The sequence below is a fragment of the Sarcophilus harrisii genome, chromosome 3 (assembly GCF_902635505.1).
Source record: "Sarcophilus harrisii chromosome 3, mSarHar1.11, whole genome shotgun sequence".
NCBI classification, from domain to species: Eukaryota; Metazoa; Chordata; class Mammalia; order Dasyuromorphia; family Dasyuridae; genus Sarcophilus; species Sarcophilus harrisii.
Window position 1 is genome coordinate 208,183,685 of NC_045428.1, and position 17,278 is coordinate 208,200,962.

Here is a 17,278-nt window from a genome sequence, read left to right on the forward strand (position 1 = left end):
CAAAACATTGTCCATATAAATTTTATAATTGTCTACTTTATACTGTACTTTTTATTTTATCCTTTTTGTTTCTTATAGAAAAATTCTTCTTATATGAACTGATACAAAGTGAAGCAAGTAGAACCAGAACACTGTACATAGAAACAGCAATATGATCAACTGTGGAACAACTTAGATATGCTCAGCAATACAAAGATCCAAGACAATTTTGAAAGATCTATGATGAAAAATGCTATTGCAGGGAAAGAATTGATAGAATCTGAATGCAGACAGAATATGTTGGTTTGTTTTTGTTTTGTTTTTCTTGAGTTTTTTTTTGTGTTTTTTTGGCCATTGTTTTCTTTCACAATATGACTATATAGAAATATATTTTGCATGAGTATATATGTAAAATTTTATTAAATTGCTTGCCCGTATCAATGAGTAGGGAGGGGGAAAGGGTGGGAGAGAATTTGGAACTCAAAAATGTAAAATAAAATGGAGTTTAAACATTGTTTTGCATGTAATTAGAAAAAATAAAATTTTAAAATTTTAAAAAGAAACAAAACATTATATCTTTTGTATTAAGGCAAGGAAGATTTGTCCACACTCTAGCCAAAAATTGAAAGCAACAGTTTTCTTATGATTTGTTGTTGTTGTTCAGTCATTTTCAGTCATGTCCAAGTCTTTGTGACTCCATTTGGGGTTTTCTTGGCAAAATACTGGAGTGATTTGACATTTCCCTCAACAACTCATTTTACAAATGAGGAAGCTGAGGTAAACAAGGTATTGTCATAGACATCACTGTGAGATTGAAAAATAGCAAGGGAAATGAAATAGTTTGGGAAAAAAGCATATCTCTTTGGGATCTAATTAGTTTTACAACTGGTTTGAAGGAATGTTATGTGAGTGTCCCATTATGTTCATGTTTAAAAGCTGATAAATAGGATCACACAGCTAGCAGATGTCTGGCATTAGATTTGAATGCAAAACAATGGATCTTTCTGACTCCAGGTCCAGCAAACTGTGACATCTAGGTGCACTCTTCTTAGGGCATAGTTAGCAACAAGAGAGAGAAATGGGGAAGAAATTATCTGAGGCAAAAGGGTTCAAATGAGAAAGCTGTGTCTACTTTCCCCTGCTAACTCCACCAAAAATTTTCTTTCCAGCATCATTTATTTTGTTGAGTAAATTAGAGGTAGTCTAGAAAAGCTGAGTCTGACCAGACTCAGAATCAAGAAGACCACCCACACATAATAGCTATGTGACCTCAGTCAAATCACCTAACCTCTCATTACCTGAGATAATCAATAACTGAGACTAGAAGGTGTGGAACAGGCATTGGTGGGGAGAATTTACTTGACAGAAGATACCAATGAAATCACAGATTCTGGAAACAAAGGAAAAATTATATTCATCAGGATAATAAAATTTGCTTCCTACCAAAAAAAGGATGAAGGTTGTATTTATTTTTAGGGTTTAAATTCTAGTTCTGTGAACAAGAATACCAAGCCAAACAATTTATACCAGCTACTTTCATATCTCCTCCTTCCACTCATGTCTCAGTTCCTTGAAATTTGGCTCTATATTTCACCATTGGACAGAAACTACTCTCTTCAGTATTATAGATCTCTGAATTGTCAGATCCAATTATCAAATCAGGCTATTTGACGAGCCTGAATATTTTCCTCTTAGTTTTTGTTACATTGCTTTCTGGGCAACAACACTAGGATTATATATTATATATTATTTTATAATGGAAAGAACCATGACTCTAGATTCAGAGGTGCTGGGTTCAAATCCCACCTTGGTTAAGACATTTATTCTCTCTGGGATGTAAAATGAGGAGCTTGGGGTAAATGACTTTCAATTTCCCTTTTAGATCAACATCTTCAATCCTAAGAATACCATGAAACAAAAATAAAAAAGATTTATGTGAAACTAATTCTTATTGTCATAGACATCACTGTGAGATTGAAAAATAGCAAGGGAAATTAAATAGTTTGGGAAAAAAGCATATCTCTTTGGGATCTAATTAGTTTTACAACTGGTTTGAGGGAATGTTATATGAGTGTCCCATTATGTTCATATTTAAAAGCTGATAAATAGCCACATGACAGTTTTGTTGTTGTTTGTTTGTTTTTACAGGAATACATTGGGGGCTTCCAGGCAGTCAGCATCATAATTAGGAAAGTTGACACTTTGTTTGTTGAAATCTTTACCCAAGAAAATATTCGACACAGTTCAATATTGATAAATTAAAATCACTTTATTCAAAATCCATTAAACAAAGACATGTTACTAAATAATGATCACTAGAGGTAGCTCTATCAACACAAAAGTGGTCAGTTGGAAGAAGGCAAATATGATGATAGGTTAGGGTGTGCAGTCACCTTGGCATATAACCAACACACAATCCCATTACTCACTTCCTGACTCCTGGGCTCTTTTCTTTAAATTCATCCTCCTTTGAGTTAGATAGGGTCATGAGCTAACGCTTATAAGAGCCAGAAGGAACCTTAGAGACCATCTAGTCAAACTCACTAATTTTACAGATGAGAAAACTGAGGCCTAAGGGCACAAGGTCACATAGGTAGTAAGTGGAAGAACAAGGACTGTAATAACATTCTTTAGATTCCTAGTCCTATATTTTCATTCTAGATGGTCTGGGAACCTTTCTCCTTTTGGTCTTCTCTGGCTAAAATCCTTCTCTTTGAGGATGTCCAAAATAAAGGCAAGCCATTTTGTCTCTCAAGGTCTATTTTTTTCATCTGTAAAATGAGAGAGGAGACCACCTAAGATCTCTCCCAGAGCTGTTATCCTATGATCCTAAATCTGTTTCTCATCATATATATTCTGTAACTTACATTATAGTGGCTATTAATTAACCTGTTCTCACCACAATTTGTCACTCCATATTTTTAGACCCTATTCTAAGGTTGAATTATTGTTTTTTCCTGGTCCTAATGATGTTCTCTTGTATAAAGAAGATGATCTGGCCTCTCTCTAGTTTGGAATTTTATTTATAAACTTGCAGGTGAATTCTGGGGCTCAGTTTGAAGTCAATATGGTGGTGGGGGGGAGGAGGGACATAATGTGTTTTTTTTTTTTGTCCTGCTTCTCAAACTCTGAAAACTTTTCTGATCTAAACTGTGACAGTCTGAAATAACTCTATCAAGTTGTATTATTTTCAAAGGTAAAGGAAATATATCATTTACATCTCTATCTGCATTAAAATAATATAATCCAAGTAGAAAAATTTTAATTTGATAGTTGCTTTTGAAGAAAATATTATTCAGATATGGATCATATATCATATAACTTCCCTGGACACTTTCTGTGTATGTGACCTTTAGGGAAATTTGGAATGCTGTGTTTCCTTAACTAAACTCTTCTTATCCCCATGGGCACATGAAATCATCAATCTTACTTTCCCTAAAACCTTACTGATCTGGTAAAAATGAGAGCTATTTAAATGTGAATGAATGTAGTTTAGGTTTTAATATCTTGACAAGTATAAGTTTTTAGAAAGCTTAGTGAATTTTGTTTTAAACCTCCAAATTCATTCAGCAAGAAGCTACATTAATACATAGAAGATACAGAGGCTTACTTTGTAACCAAATAATCATGCTACACAGCACTGCAAAAGTTAGCTATTTCTCTAAGGAATTTTTCTTGATCTTGCTTTGACATAATAAACATCCACATTTTTTTTTCTGTCTCATCATGCAAACAGAATGTTGGCAAATGGTTTCAAAATTATGACAATTATGGTTATTATTCACAAACTTGACTTTTAAATAACCTAAAATATAATTAATAGTAATTGTTAATTATTTCAAAGCAAACACTTTCAAATTCTTTTACCTTACATTTTTAGAGCTGATGACATTTTATAGGTTAAACAATAATGTATAATATAAGCAAACTTTTATATATAAAATCAGCAACAATAGCTTTCTTATGTTTAGTTCTATAACATATGTTCCCATGTCATATAATATTTTCTAAAAATTTGAATTATATTAGGATCAAAGTTATAGCAAGGAATTTTTGCTGTTAGTATCAAGGAATTTAAAGCTGGAAGGGACCTTAGAGATAACCTAGTACAATATACTCATTTTAAGGAGGAGGAAAATTTGAAGTTAATTGACTTGTCCAAGGACATACAAGCAATTTGTAAGAGTCATAATTTATACTCAGGTTATAGGATCATAACCTTAGAGCTGGAAGAGAGCCACAGAGTCTAACCCCATTTTACAGATGAGGATACTCAGGCTGAGAGAAGTTTACTTGTCCATAGTCACACAGCCAGTATGTGTCCAAGACAGGATTTGAATTCAGGTCTTCCTTACTCTAACTCCAATACTAATCCTAGCTGTCCCCAGGTCCCCTGACTCCAAGTCCAATATTCTTTCCACTATTTAAGTAAGCTTTTGAATACTTGTATCAGTTGCCAATCTGATACATAAATAACATGCTAATACATTCTCTAATACAATAAGCACATTCTCTAATACAATAAGCAGAGTTTTAACTAGTTTCTGTAATAATAAGAAAGCAATGGTTTTTTAAAATAGTGGTTAATTTAAAGCTTCCAAAATCTCTCAGAGAGAAAATTGGAAAGCAGTTTGGCAGAACTTAGGTATACACCAGAATCTTATACCATACAGCTCAATAAATTCCAAATGGATACAAGACTAAATATAAAACATCACAGCATTAAAAAAAATTAGAGAAAAATGGAAGGAGATAACTTTCACAATTATAAATACAGGAATAATAACAAACACGGGCTAGAGGTAATCATAAAAGACAAAATGGACAATTTCAAGTACCTAGAACTAAAAAGATTTTCCACAAACAAATCAATGCAGCCAGAATAAGAGAAACTGTCAAGTAGGGGGGAAGCATTTTGCATCAAGTATCACTAAGAAAAAGTCTGATAGTCCAAACATACAGGGATTCAACATAGATATATAACACCATGAATCATTCCCCAATAAATAAGTAGTCAAAGGATATGAACAGTTTTTAAATGAACAATTACACATTGTTAATGGCCATATGAAAGCAAGTTCCAAATCACTAATAGAGAAATGAGAATTAAAACAACTTTGAGTCTTTATTTTAATTTGCAAAAGTGGAAAAAAAAACTGAAAATAATTAATGCCTATGGCAAAAGTCATCTTAATACTCTGTTGATGGAGCCATGAATTGATTGAATTGTCCAGGACTGTAATTTAGAATTATTCAAGAAAAGTGATCAATCTGTTCATACCTTTTGACTCAGTGATGCTAATCCTGGGGATATACCCCAAGAAGATCAAAGACAGAAATAAAGGCTCAGTATATACAAAAATATTCATAGTAGTACATTTTGAGGTGGTACAATACTGAAAGTGGTTTCCAAGGAAAATGGTAAACAAGCTGTGTGATATGGGTACAACAAAATATTATTGTACCAAGATGAATATGAGAAACTCTTGAGAAACATGGGAAGGTTTATATGAACTGATTCAGAGTAAAGTAAGCAGAACTAAAAGGACTTTATACAGAATGATACAATAATGTAAGTGAAAAAAATCACTAAAAGGAAACTGAAAGCTGAGTAACTTAAAAACTAATAATGGTCCAGAAGAGATAATGAAACCTATTTCCCTGCTCATGGCAGAGAGGCAGAGAACTATGAGGACAGGATTTCATTGCATCCACTCCCAGATGTTATCATTTTTTGCTTAACCATTTTTCTATGTTACAAGGGAGTCTTAAATTCCCTTGGAGTGGTAGAATGGTAGATGAGGGGACTGGAACAAGTATTTAAACAAAGGGCACAAATTACACATTAAAAAAATCTTGAAGAGAAAATATCAATTATTATTGCAGGACTGGACAGTAAAATTGAATTAGAAAGATACAGAATAAAAAAAAAACTTGTTCTAATGGGTTACAGAAATTTCTTAGAAAGACTGTATAGGGAATTGACAGTTAAATAAGCCAATATACAAAAGTCACTTCCTTTGGCCTTGTTTCAAAGATTCCCCCTGTCCCCCAAAGGAATGTTTAATTCTTTCTTTCTATGGAAAAAATTTGTTTTCCCTAAAGGGTAGCAGAATAAGAGAAGTGGAAAATGTCTTTCAAATTCCACTGAATATTTCACTTAATATCAGAGTGGAAATAAGCACAATCTTTCCCAGATCAAGATGAATTAGTCAGGATTGAGGGTCTATTTTGTGTGACTATGACTTGGGGGATAGGAAAGCAAGGCCAAGAAGTTCTCTTAGTCCTGGCTCTCAAAAGAGATTAGAAGCAAAAGGCCTTGCCCAGGGCCATTCTGGTCAATGGGGACCAAAGTAATTGCTTCTATCACTAACGCATTAATAGAAGAAAAACAGAAAGTTTAATAGTGGTACAAATTTAACTATCTCACTGCAAGATTAAAAAATAATTCAATAAGCTTCCATAAAGTAAAATACTGAATCATATTGGAAGTCTGTATATTGAGTACCTTCCCCCAACACTCCCTTCTTTTTTTATTAACCTCACAATTTTTCATCACAATAGGAATTATATTAGAATATCACTATGAACCTCAGAATAGAATTCTGTATAAGGTGGATTAGTCATGGGGAATAATCTAATGAAGTACCAAATAAATCTTATTAAAGGTGGCCTTATCTATAAGTCAGTTCCATGGCATGGCTCTCCTGTGAAACATAGAGCAAACTAATGAATTTGTACTTCCTAGCAACTTTCTACTGTACACATTTGCATCTGTTAACTTTCTGGAGTACTGAAGTTGGCTTTAAAATCACTTGTGCCTTATACTTAGCATGTTCAATAAACACTTAATAACAATAATTTTCATTCATGATGTGAAGTTACATTATTTATCATTGGTACAAGTGGTAGTCTTTATACAAGTTGTAAGTGTTTTTTTTTAAAAACCCATTGTTTTATGAGCAATTTCTTTCTTAATTCACATTTTCTTCCTTAATGCAAAAATCTGTCAGTCATGGTTGTCACTGCCAGGTCTTCTGCCCAACTCCAAGTCAAGGAATAGATAGATGACTTAAGAAGTTCAAAAACAAAGGAAGATTCTCTTTGGAGCTTTTGTAGAATCCAATTATCTGCACAAATCTTACATATATTTATTCAGATTCCTTCTTTATCCCCACATTTATCAATCCAATCTACCAACTAACTCAGTCATCTTGGTCCTACAAGTTAAGTCCATTGTTCTTCCTTCTCAACAGAGCAAACCCTAAAGTTTTTTTTTGTATTAGTATGCATCCTATAATCAGTCCTTCAAGTCACAGAAAGTACACCATGCCAAGTGTATCCAGGGGAGTACAATGATTGTGTTGGCCACGCCTTGTTAACTACAATTGGGATAATTAACAGAATTCCAAGTTTTGAATTTTCAAATAAAGATTATTCATCCAGGAAAGAGTTTTTATTTGTCTTGTTACAGTCTGACACCTTTACCCCTACCTTTTGTTTCCCGATCACAATGACAGGAAAGATAAGAAGAGGAACAACACAACTGAAGCCAGGGTTTCCAAAGAAGGTTCCCCCAGGATAACTGATTGGGAACCACACTGAGTGTCTTCGTATGGTTGTCTGCTGCTTCTTGCATGACTCTTAGAATTTCATGAAAATGATTTTCGGTTTTTGAAGTTAATGGATGTCTCTCCTTTGGGTCTTTGGAGATATCAAAGAGTAGAGGTGGATTATGACGAGTGACATAATGCCCATTGCAAAAGCACACATGGGTTGGAAAACAGCCATTAGAATCATCTGGTTTAAACTTTGGTGTAAAGAAAAAAGCTTTCCAAATAGATGTGCCTGCAAAAAAAAAAAAAAAAAAAAAAAAAAAAAAAAGATAAAAACAGATGGTATAATCTTTAAAAAATGAAAAGTAGACATAATCAAATTAGAGTGAGTAATTATCATTGCTACCATATGCCATATATTTCTTATGGACTCCCAATAAATAAGACAAAAAATATTTGGCCATGAAATTACTATAATCTCATATTTTCACATAGCCACCAAGGTAAAGATCTGTGAATTTGTTGGCATGAACACTCCTTTCATTGATTTAGGGAATTCATCATGTCTCTACAACCTAGAAAATGATCTTGAAAAGTTTCTGGAGCTAAACAATTCAACACTGAATAGACAACTGAGTGACAAGTATTTCTGCATTTAGCTAGATTGGTTTTCAGATAATAGAAATGATATATATGACCAACCTAATTTTTTTTTTTATTTTTTCAATGTAATAAGACTTGCCAGGGCTTGCTTTCTACTGAGATAGCTTTTAAGAACTGAATGTAGACCTGCAATCAACTTTATTGGAAAAGCTTATATAAAATTGCATACAAGTGTGTAACATGAAAAAAAAGCCCCAAATTCTGGTGTCATTTCAAAACTATTATATTTCTGAGTTATAGCAAGAAGCATTTAACAAGCACAACTTTGGACAAATTAAAATGCTCAGTAAGGGAAAGAACTGCTTTTTTTTTACTGAGGCAAAATGGCATCTAATAGAACTATTTCTAGGAGCCCTGAAATTCTTCTTCTTCTTCTTTTTTTTTTGTGAAACAATTAAGCTTAAGTGACTTGCTTAGAGTCACACAGCTAGTAAGTATTAAGTATATGAGGCCACATTTGAAATCAGGTCCTCCTGACTTCAGGGCTAGAGCTTTATCTACTGTGTCCTCTTGATGCTCTTGAACACTGAAATTCTTAATGTTTACAGAAAAGAGATTTGTCAATATTATAACAGATTATGGGACATCATTTTTTTCCAGTTTCATCTTTATAAATCTATGGACTGGCATTCTTTGAGGAACTGAATGTTATTAAAGGAAATGTTTCATTGGGTATTAGAAAGACATATGAAAATCCGGTTACCCCATATAATAATTTAGGAGTCATTCCAAATCCTTCACTCCCCTTACCTTCTTTATATCTAACCAGTTACCAGGTTATATAGATTTTATCCGTACAACATCTCTCATATTGCTCCTGTCCATTTACATGATCACCACCCTACCACAGTCTCTCACTTCTCCCATGAACTACAGAAGTAACATGTGAAGACCGTGTATTTTTAAATCAGCAGGAGTCAGGAATTCAGATTAGGGGAAAATCGTCAATCTTTATTTCCAGTGAAGAAGGATCGGAGGTAGAAGAGAATCGGCGATAGCAATGTGTGCAGCTGAGTCAAGAAGCTAGCTCGACCAGCAGCCAGGAGTATCGAACCCAGGCCCAAACTCTCCCAGCTTCTCTTCCTGTCTCTCTCTCTCTGCCTCCACCCACCAAAATCGTCATTCCTATACAACACATCAGGACTTGCACAGAGAGTGGGCGGGACCATTCTTTATCCAATCATGTATATTAATAGAGTATAGCCCAATTACTATTTAGCCTCCCGTACTTGGGAGCTCAGTGCATCAACTCAAATTTCAGCCCATTACAGTAACAGACTTCTAAATGTGTCTGTAATAATGGTGCCTCCACTCTTTAATCCAGTGGTCCTCAAGCTTTTGTTTTCAGTATCTTTATCCTCGTAAAAATTATTGAGGATCTCTCCAAAGCGTTTTTATTTATCTGGATTATATTTATAGACATTTACCATATTGGAAATAAAAACTATTTTTGAATTTGTAGATCCTCTAAAAGGCTTTCAGATCCCTAGGATTCTCTAGACCATATTTTGAGAACCACTGCTTTAATCTTCCACATAGCTGTGAAATGGATATTCCTCAAGCACAGATATGACCACATCACTCCCAGCTCAAACAACTTCAGGGCAAGCTCCCTTTTGTTCTATACTAAAATAAAAACTCCTTTGTGCATAATTTAAAATACTTATAAAGCTCTACATTAACTTTTTAAACTGAGTTCACATCATCCTGCCTTTCCCTGCCAGTCACCAATAAACCAATGTTCCATTCAAACTGGACTTTCAGTTGTTTACTATTCATGACATTTTATGCAAAGGCTGTTTCTTATTCCTGATCTTCCTCTTTAGCTTCAATTTTGGAATTCCCAGCTTTTTTCAAAGTAAATCTCAAGGACTGTTTCCCACAAGATGTTTCTCATCTTCTCCACAGCTGTCACTGCCTCCTTGCCACCACTACTCCCCAACTAGCTTACTTTGCATACATTTTGTGTTTGAGGGTCAGAAAGGAAAATCTGGATTTGTTATACTGATACATCCTAGCTGTATGACCCTGGGCAAGCCTCATTAGCTCAAGCAATTCTCTAACAATACATTGCAGAGAAGTAGAGAGAATTTTCTCCTTGAGAATTTCTTACATCAATGAAGGTCATAGGTCTAATATCCCCACACATAATTATATTTATTTATTTGTATGTATGTTGTTTCACTACCTTCTCCACCCTGATCTCTCTCTTTCCACAGAATGTAAACTCTTTGAAAGATGATATTTTCTTTGTCTTTACATTCTTAATACCTAGTATGGTATCTGGTTCTGGGAAGATGTACACAAATGCTTGCTGAGCTGTATCACTTGAACTAGCTACTGGCTAGGAAAAGATATGGCACAAACAGGAATGTGGGGTAGAGAAGGAATTATTGGCAGCATATTTAGTGTGAGAAAAGGCAACGTATTGGAAAAGACAAGACATGTTCAAAAAGTAGGCCTGTTTGGCTGAAGCAGAGAAAGGGATTTCTGGATGAATGGCTAATGAGGTAGACTGAGCTTGATCTCTGACAATTTAAAATCCCAACTTGAGTTTGGACTTTATTTCATTTGCAAGTTCTTTGGAAAATGAATACATAGGTAGGTATGTATGTGTGTTTCTGCACATGTGCACACATATATATATAAAATTTCTTTTGACAGTTTATTGTAACCCTCAGTACAAGTTTAGCAAACATGAATAAATAGAAGCCTAGATCTAAAATTGAAATGAACCTCGGAGGTAATTTAGTCAAACTCTCTAATTATCCCAAGAAGATACATGACTTGTTCAAAGTCACACAGGGAATAAAAATATCAGGTACAGAATATGAACCAAGCTCCTCTTCCTTCAGAGCCAATGTACCCTAGTGAACAGGTGGTGAGTGCTCCATCACTTTATCCATACTGAGCACATTCAAATTCTAAAGATTAGGTCAGGCTAGAACACAAATGCTTTAGACTAAAAACAGAATTTGAGGACATAGAAACTAAGAATCCATAACACAGTCTTAAAAGTAAGTCAGTAACCTTAAGATTCTTTATATCCTCCTACTTCATTCTTCACTACAGATGACATATTAGCTACAGGAGCTTATTCAGTGACAAGCTGACAGTCAGGAGATTTTTCTAGTTAACTTTTACTGTTCTTACAATAATCATGGACAGCTGGGTGAAAGTTGTTACAGAATGAGGAGGGGGAAAATAGCCTCTAATAGTTCCTTAGACATTACAAAATGGGAAGATGTTTTAAACTTGACACTTCTTCAAGTTACAGTGTGTGCAAAATTCTGAGGGAGTGCTGGCTCCCAGAATAAAGTGCCATTATTAAAGGCCTATGTCTTTCATTTTCTTTTGAAAATTCTCACTCATTTATTGAATATAGGGTTCAATTCTTCCATTTTTATGTCAGTTGGAACATCAATTTAAGGGTCTGTCAAAATAATTATCTTTCTGGAGAAGTTCAATGTCAATGATTATGTTGAATTTTATGTATGTAGATTTATATGCAGCTTTTTATTGTACAATAGAAAAATATTCATTGAGAATTATTTAGTAACATTAAAGATTTTTATTTTCTCCTAAGAATTAAGAACTATTTAAAAATGTAAATGTGGAGAATCTGACTATACTTTGTAGTACTTCTTATTTAAGGAATATAGGCTTAATTAAATATTAAAAATAAATAGCAACATTTAATCACGGACTTGGTCATACATGTGCTCAACTTCCTTTATTTAACTACATTCTTTTTTTCTTTAGCAATCATAAACTTTAAATGCTTAAGGATATTATTTGACAGAAAGGAAATAAACGTCCAGTCATTTAATGTACTTTTACTGGAGTTTTTTTTTTTTAACACATTTATCGTTTGTCATAAGTATTCAGTTTTGTTTATATTTGGGAAATAATTTTACTTTTATTTTTTTTTCTGTTTACCAAAGAAATTTTTATGGAAAACCCAGAAATTAATTTATATTCTTTTGATTACTGAAATAATTTAAAACAGAGATTGATCATATTATTTTAAAATTAAAAAATAAACAGTTGTGTGTATGGATATTTTATAATTATTAGTGGGCCGTGATGATGAAACCGTTATTTCCAGCAGTGACTAAGGGAGGAGGTAGTGAGAATAAAAGCAACAACTGAAGCTCAAACTGTGCCAGCCAATTCATAATACATATTTATCATCTCTTGATAAATGAATAGCACTCTTAGTATGATTTTTTTAAGGATGGTGAGCATGTTGTCAATGATAGACCTTTCTTTTTCCATTGAGGTATATCTACATGTGCCACTTCATTAAAACCTGAGAGCAGACAACAGCTGATTCTCTGTATCTTCTCATATGGACTAGCATAGTTCCTTTGGTTCTGTCATTGTAGTAGGTCACATTTCCATAATTTTTTATAGAGTTAACAGAGTGTTATTTTTTTTAATATAACCCTATATGAAGTAAGTAGTGAGAGTAGCACTTCCATTTTAACAATGAAGAAATTGGGGAGTTTAAGTGATTTGCTCAGTCATGCAATTAGTAACACAGGTGGGACTATAACCAAATTAAACAATTCCAAGTTTACTGACTCTATTTTAAGTATTTAACAGCTGTTGACTTATGAGGACTTATAATAAATTTAGCTTATGGAACTATTACTATGGAAAACTCTCTAACAATATTAATAAAAATATAATCTATTATTCAATAAATTCAGTAGGGAATTGTCCAACAGGATAAGGGTTTTGTCTAGTATCACACAACTACTGTGTTTCACAGTCAAGATTTGATTTTCTGATTCTGAAGATAGCACTCTATCTACTAAACTATGTTGCCTTTGGAAATATTGAATTAAAGTGTTGAAGTTAAATTCATAATTTCATCCATAAGCATATTCTACACATGTCCCTTAGGCATCCTTGAGAATATTTGAAGATGAAAACAAGAAAGCTTTTGCAAATCTTATTGTATATCAAATAAATCTTCACAGGCCAACAAATAACTAAAAGGAGAAAAGAGTTCAAGATCTCATTGTGCCTGTTGTTTGTTAACTATAAAAAAGCAACCTGATTTTTTAAAAATAAAATACTAAATAATAGTATTTTATTTCCTCTAATAAAGTATTTCCATAGATACATCTAAATCACACAATGTTCTTTGAGAGATGTAACAGAGTTAAGGTTATATATTCACCCTCTAAAGCTTAATATCAAACCAGGTACAAAATAGGAAGGTTGTGTGTGTATCTTCTACCATCATGGGAGATGTTTAGAACAGATGAAAGAGAATTTGATTGATAATGAGGTCTTCTAGATGTTCTCATTTATATGTGGCATAATGTTAACTATATCAGGCACCAGCACAATATAAAGATTTCTGTATGATATCCATTGGAAAGAAATAAGGACTGAATTGTGTTTTCAGTAGCATGAGGAAGTCCCGGATAAGAAAATGCCTTTTAATAATTCCAATCAGGGAGCAGCTATATGGCATAAGGGATTGAGTACTGGCCTTGAAGTCAGGAGGACCTCAGTTCAAATCTGGCCTTAATATTTCCTAGCTGTGTGATACTGGGCAAGTCACTTACCCCAATTGCCTTTGCCCCCCCAAAAAACAATTCTAGTCAGCACTTTCTCTGAAACTTATAGCTTTTAATAGTTACCTACTGTAATGAGGGATTAAGTTATTTGTCCAGTTTCAGATAATATCATGTGACAGAGGTAAAAATTGAGTCTTTCTGGATATGAGGTTGGCTCTGTTGACAATACCACAGTGCCTTACTGAAGTCACCTTAAGATAAATAGTCTGAGGACTAGAAGGGAACTTTGAAATTATCTAATTCAAAACCTTCATTTTATAAATGCAGAAATTCTCCTACAATTGGGTTAAAATTCTATGACTTGCCAAAAGTATCCAATAATAGATATTTGAACCTATGCCTCCTAATTCCAAATCCAGGTATTAGAAAGGAAGGAAGGAAGGAAGGAAGGAAGGAAGGAAGGAAGGAAGGAAGGAAGGAAGGAAGGAAGGAAGGAAATGAAGGAAGGAAATGAAGGAAGGAAGGAAGAAAGGAAGGAAGGAAATGAAGGAAGAAAGGAAGGAAATGAAGGAAGGAAGGAAGAAAGGAAGGAAGGAAATGAAGGAAGGAAGGAAAGGAAGGAAGGAAAGGAAGGAAAGAAAGGAAGGAAAGGAAGGAAGGAAGGAAGGAAGGAAGGAAGGAAGGAAGGAAGGAAGGAAGGAAGGAAGGAAGGAAGGAAGGAAGGAAGAAGGAAAGGAAGAAGGAAAGGAAGCAAGGAAAGGAAGGAAGGAAAGGAAGGAAGGAAGGAAGGAAGGAAGGAAGGAAGGAAGGAAGGAAGGAAGGAAGGAAGGAAAATAGATATAATAAATAGGACAATAGAATATTATTTGTAGCCAATAGTTCTAAGGAGTACACTATCCTCTGTTCTGCCAAAACTGCTAACTGGTATAACAGTTTATATAAATGGGTCAAACTGATTCTGTTATTTAGGTTTCACATTTGAAGAAAAGATAATCTGGGAAGAATCATCCCCTCCTATTTTGAAATAAGAAAGAAAAATCCGTCTCCATCCAAACTGCGCCATTCACTGAAATATCTGTTAGTTATACAAAAAGTAAATAAAAGGAAGGAGCACCTAGGACTCTAACCTGGTTTATAATCTAGTCGATTGTATTATCAAATAAGTTTTACCTTTTGAAAGTAAAAAGAACCAGATGAGATCTCTTTGAAGCAATGTGAAATAACCCTTATGAGTCTTGTTACCTAGGTGACTTCATATGCATCTGTGTTTTGCTGTATGTATGTGCATGCCTTTTCTTCTAGTTCTGAATAGTATGGTTCCTAGGGAAACTTTAAACATTATGCTGTGCCATAAGTTGTGTGAGAGTTTAGTCATAGAATAATGAAAAGAGGATGGACAATATTGGTATTGGTAGCAACAACTATGTTTCCTGATGCCACTGAGCCCTTTTCCATTTTTTAAAAATGTTAGGGTCAAAGACTACAGAATTCTGGCAGTCAGAAGTCATAGGACATCGTATAAATATGATGAATGATTTTTGTCTAAGTTAAAATGCTAATTACCTCCCTAGTATATTTATGACTTCACACTCATTAAAATAAATGCCAAAATGTCTCACACGTTTCTGTAGGGCCATCAAAAATAGCAAAGGCAAATGTACAGTGAGATAATTTAAGTAAAGTTTGCTGGTCTTTAGTTTCTTTTCAGTGCCTAATTCAGTTGTGAGTTTTAAAATGTTTTATAGATATCAGGTAAATTGGAGGAAAAATCTTTTTAAGATAACTTGGAAAGATGGCTAAGGAAAGACTATACAGTCAGTCCTCAACAATGAACAAAAAGGTTTTATTTAAACAGAAAATCCTGAGATTGCAGATTAGAAATAACCTAAATGAATCCTCTCAACATTCCCCTTTAAATACCTCTAAAATAACGTCTCAACTCATATTTTGGAATGACTAAATCAACAAAAACTCAGAATAAGACATTTTTCCAGCTTGAGAAAATTTAGAAGATTGACATGAGGGGTTTTTGACACCGGAGCATAAATCTTTCTGGAGCTCACAAAAGCGGCAACAGCAGTAGCAGAAATTCAGTCCTTTGTCAAGACATGATAAGGAAGTCAGACAACTGATGAGATAGATATTACAGAAGACCCTTTGTTGGCATTAGGTATAGTTGACATTGATTCACGTCTCATTTGCCCATACACAATTCTGGGTCTCAGTTCCGGGGCAAAGAGAAGCAATGGGAAATTGGTCACACACACACACACACACACACACACACACACACACACACACACAAAATCAAGGTGCCTTGTCACATTTCCAAGGCAAAGAGAATGCTAGCAATTATGGCTGCAGAGGAAGAAGGGCCTTTCCTGGATAAAAATCAAACTTGTAATATAATATTCTGGAATATAAAAGAACCAGGATTACAATCAAGAATAACTGACCCAGCAAAGCTGAGCATAATTATTGAGGAGGGATGGATATTTAATGAAATAGAGCAATGTTTTCAAGCATTCCTGTAACTGAAATTCAAACATAAGATTTAAGAGAAGCATAAAAAGATAAATATGAATGAGTAATCAAAGATTTCAATAAAATTCAATTGTTTATATTCCTGTATAGGAAGATGATATATACATCTCCTAAGAACTTTATCATTGTTAAGATATCTAAAATGAATTAACATAGAGGGCATGGATGTGAGTTGATTATGTTGAAATCATCTCCAAAAAGGAAAGGAGGTCAAGGAAATGGAGAAAGAAGAGGAAGAGAAGAGGGAGGAGAAAGATAGGAGGAGGAGGAAAAGGAAGAGGAGGAGGAAAAAGAAGAAGAGGAGAGAACTAGAAGAACAAGAACAACAAGAAGAACAAGAACAAGAACTAGAGATAAGTAAGTAGGATGTATTGAGAGAAGAGGAAAGGGAGAGATAGAATGGGAAAAATTTCTCACATAAAAGAGGTATGCAAGGAAGAACTTTTACAATGGAAAGGGAAATGAGGGGGTAAATGCTTGAACCTCACTCTCACTGGAATTGGTTCAAAGATGGACGAATGTATACTTACACACTCAGAGGATATAGGAACATAACTTATTTAATAGGGAAATAAAAGGGGAAGAGATAAAAGAAGATAAGGCATAGTAAAAGAAAGATTATATTAAAAAGGAAAAAAGGCATTTTTAAGAGGGACAGGATAAAAAGAGAGAGAAGGAAATGAGATGGAGGAAAATACAATAGATAATTGTAACTGTGAAGTGAATGGAATAAGTTCACCCATAAAACAAAAGCAGATAGGAGAATTAGAAACCAAATTCTAACATTATGTTGTTTACAAGAAGTTTGCTTGAAACAGAAAGACACAAAATTAAAATGAAGGGCTACAGTAGTATCTAATATGCTTTAGGTGAACTAAAAAACCGTCGGGGGAAGCAATCATGATCTCAGAGAAAGCAAAAGCAAAACAGAAATAATTAAAAGGGCTAATCAGAAAAACAATATTGTTAAAAGTTACCATAGACAATGAAATAATAGCT

General features: G+C 34.0%; 1 protein-coding gene across 5 annotated transcripts in view; it reads right to left on the reverse strand.

Annotated features, from left to right (window-relative positions):
• The window catches only part of STS (steroid sulfatase), a 203,592-nt gene that overhangs the window by 21,412 nt on the left and 164,902 nt on the right, over window positions 1-17,278 (reverse strand). For 4 of the 5 annotated variants that reach the window (XM_023500348.2, XM_031959025.1, XM_031959026.1 and 1 more), the window contains one exon: window positions 2,228-7,827. The exons of the other annotated variant lie outside the window; for it this stretch is intronic. In XM_023500348.2, the coding sequence (XP_023356116.1) occupies window positions 7,448-7,827 (380 nt within the window). In that variant the 3' untranslated portion in view covers window positions 2,228-7,447. Of the gene's footprint in view, window positions 1-2,227; window positions 7,828-17,278 lie in introns of those variants that run through there. 5 annotated transcript variants of the gene reach the window in all.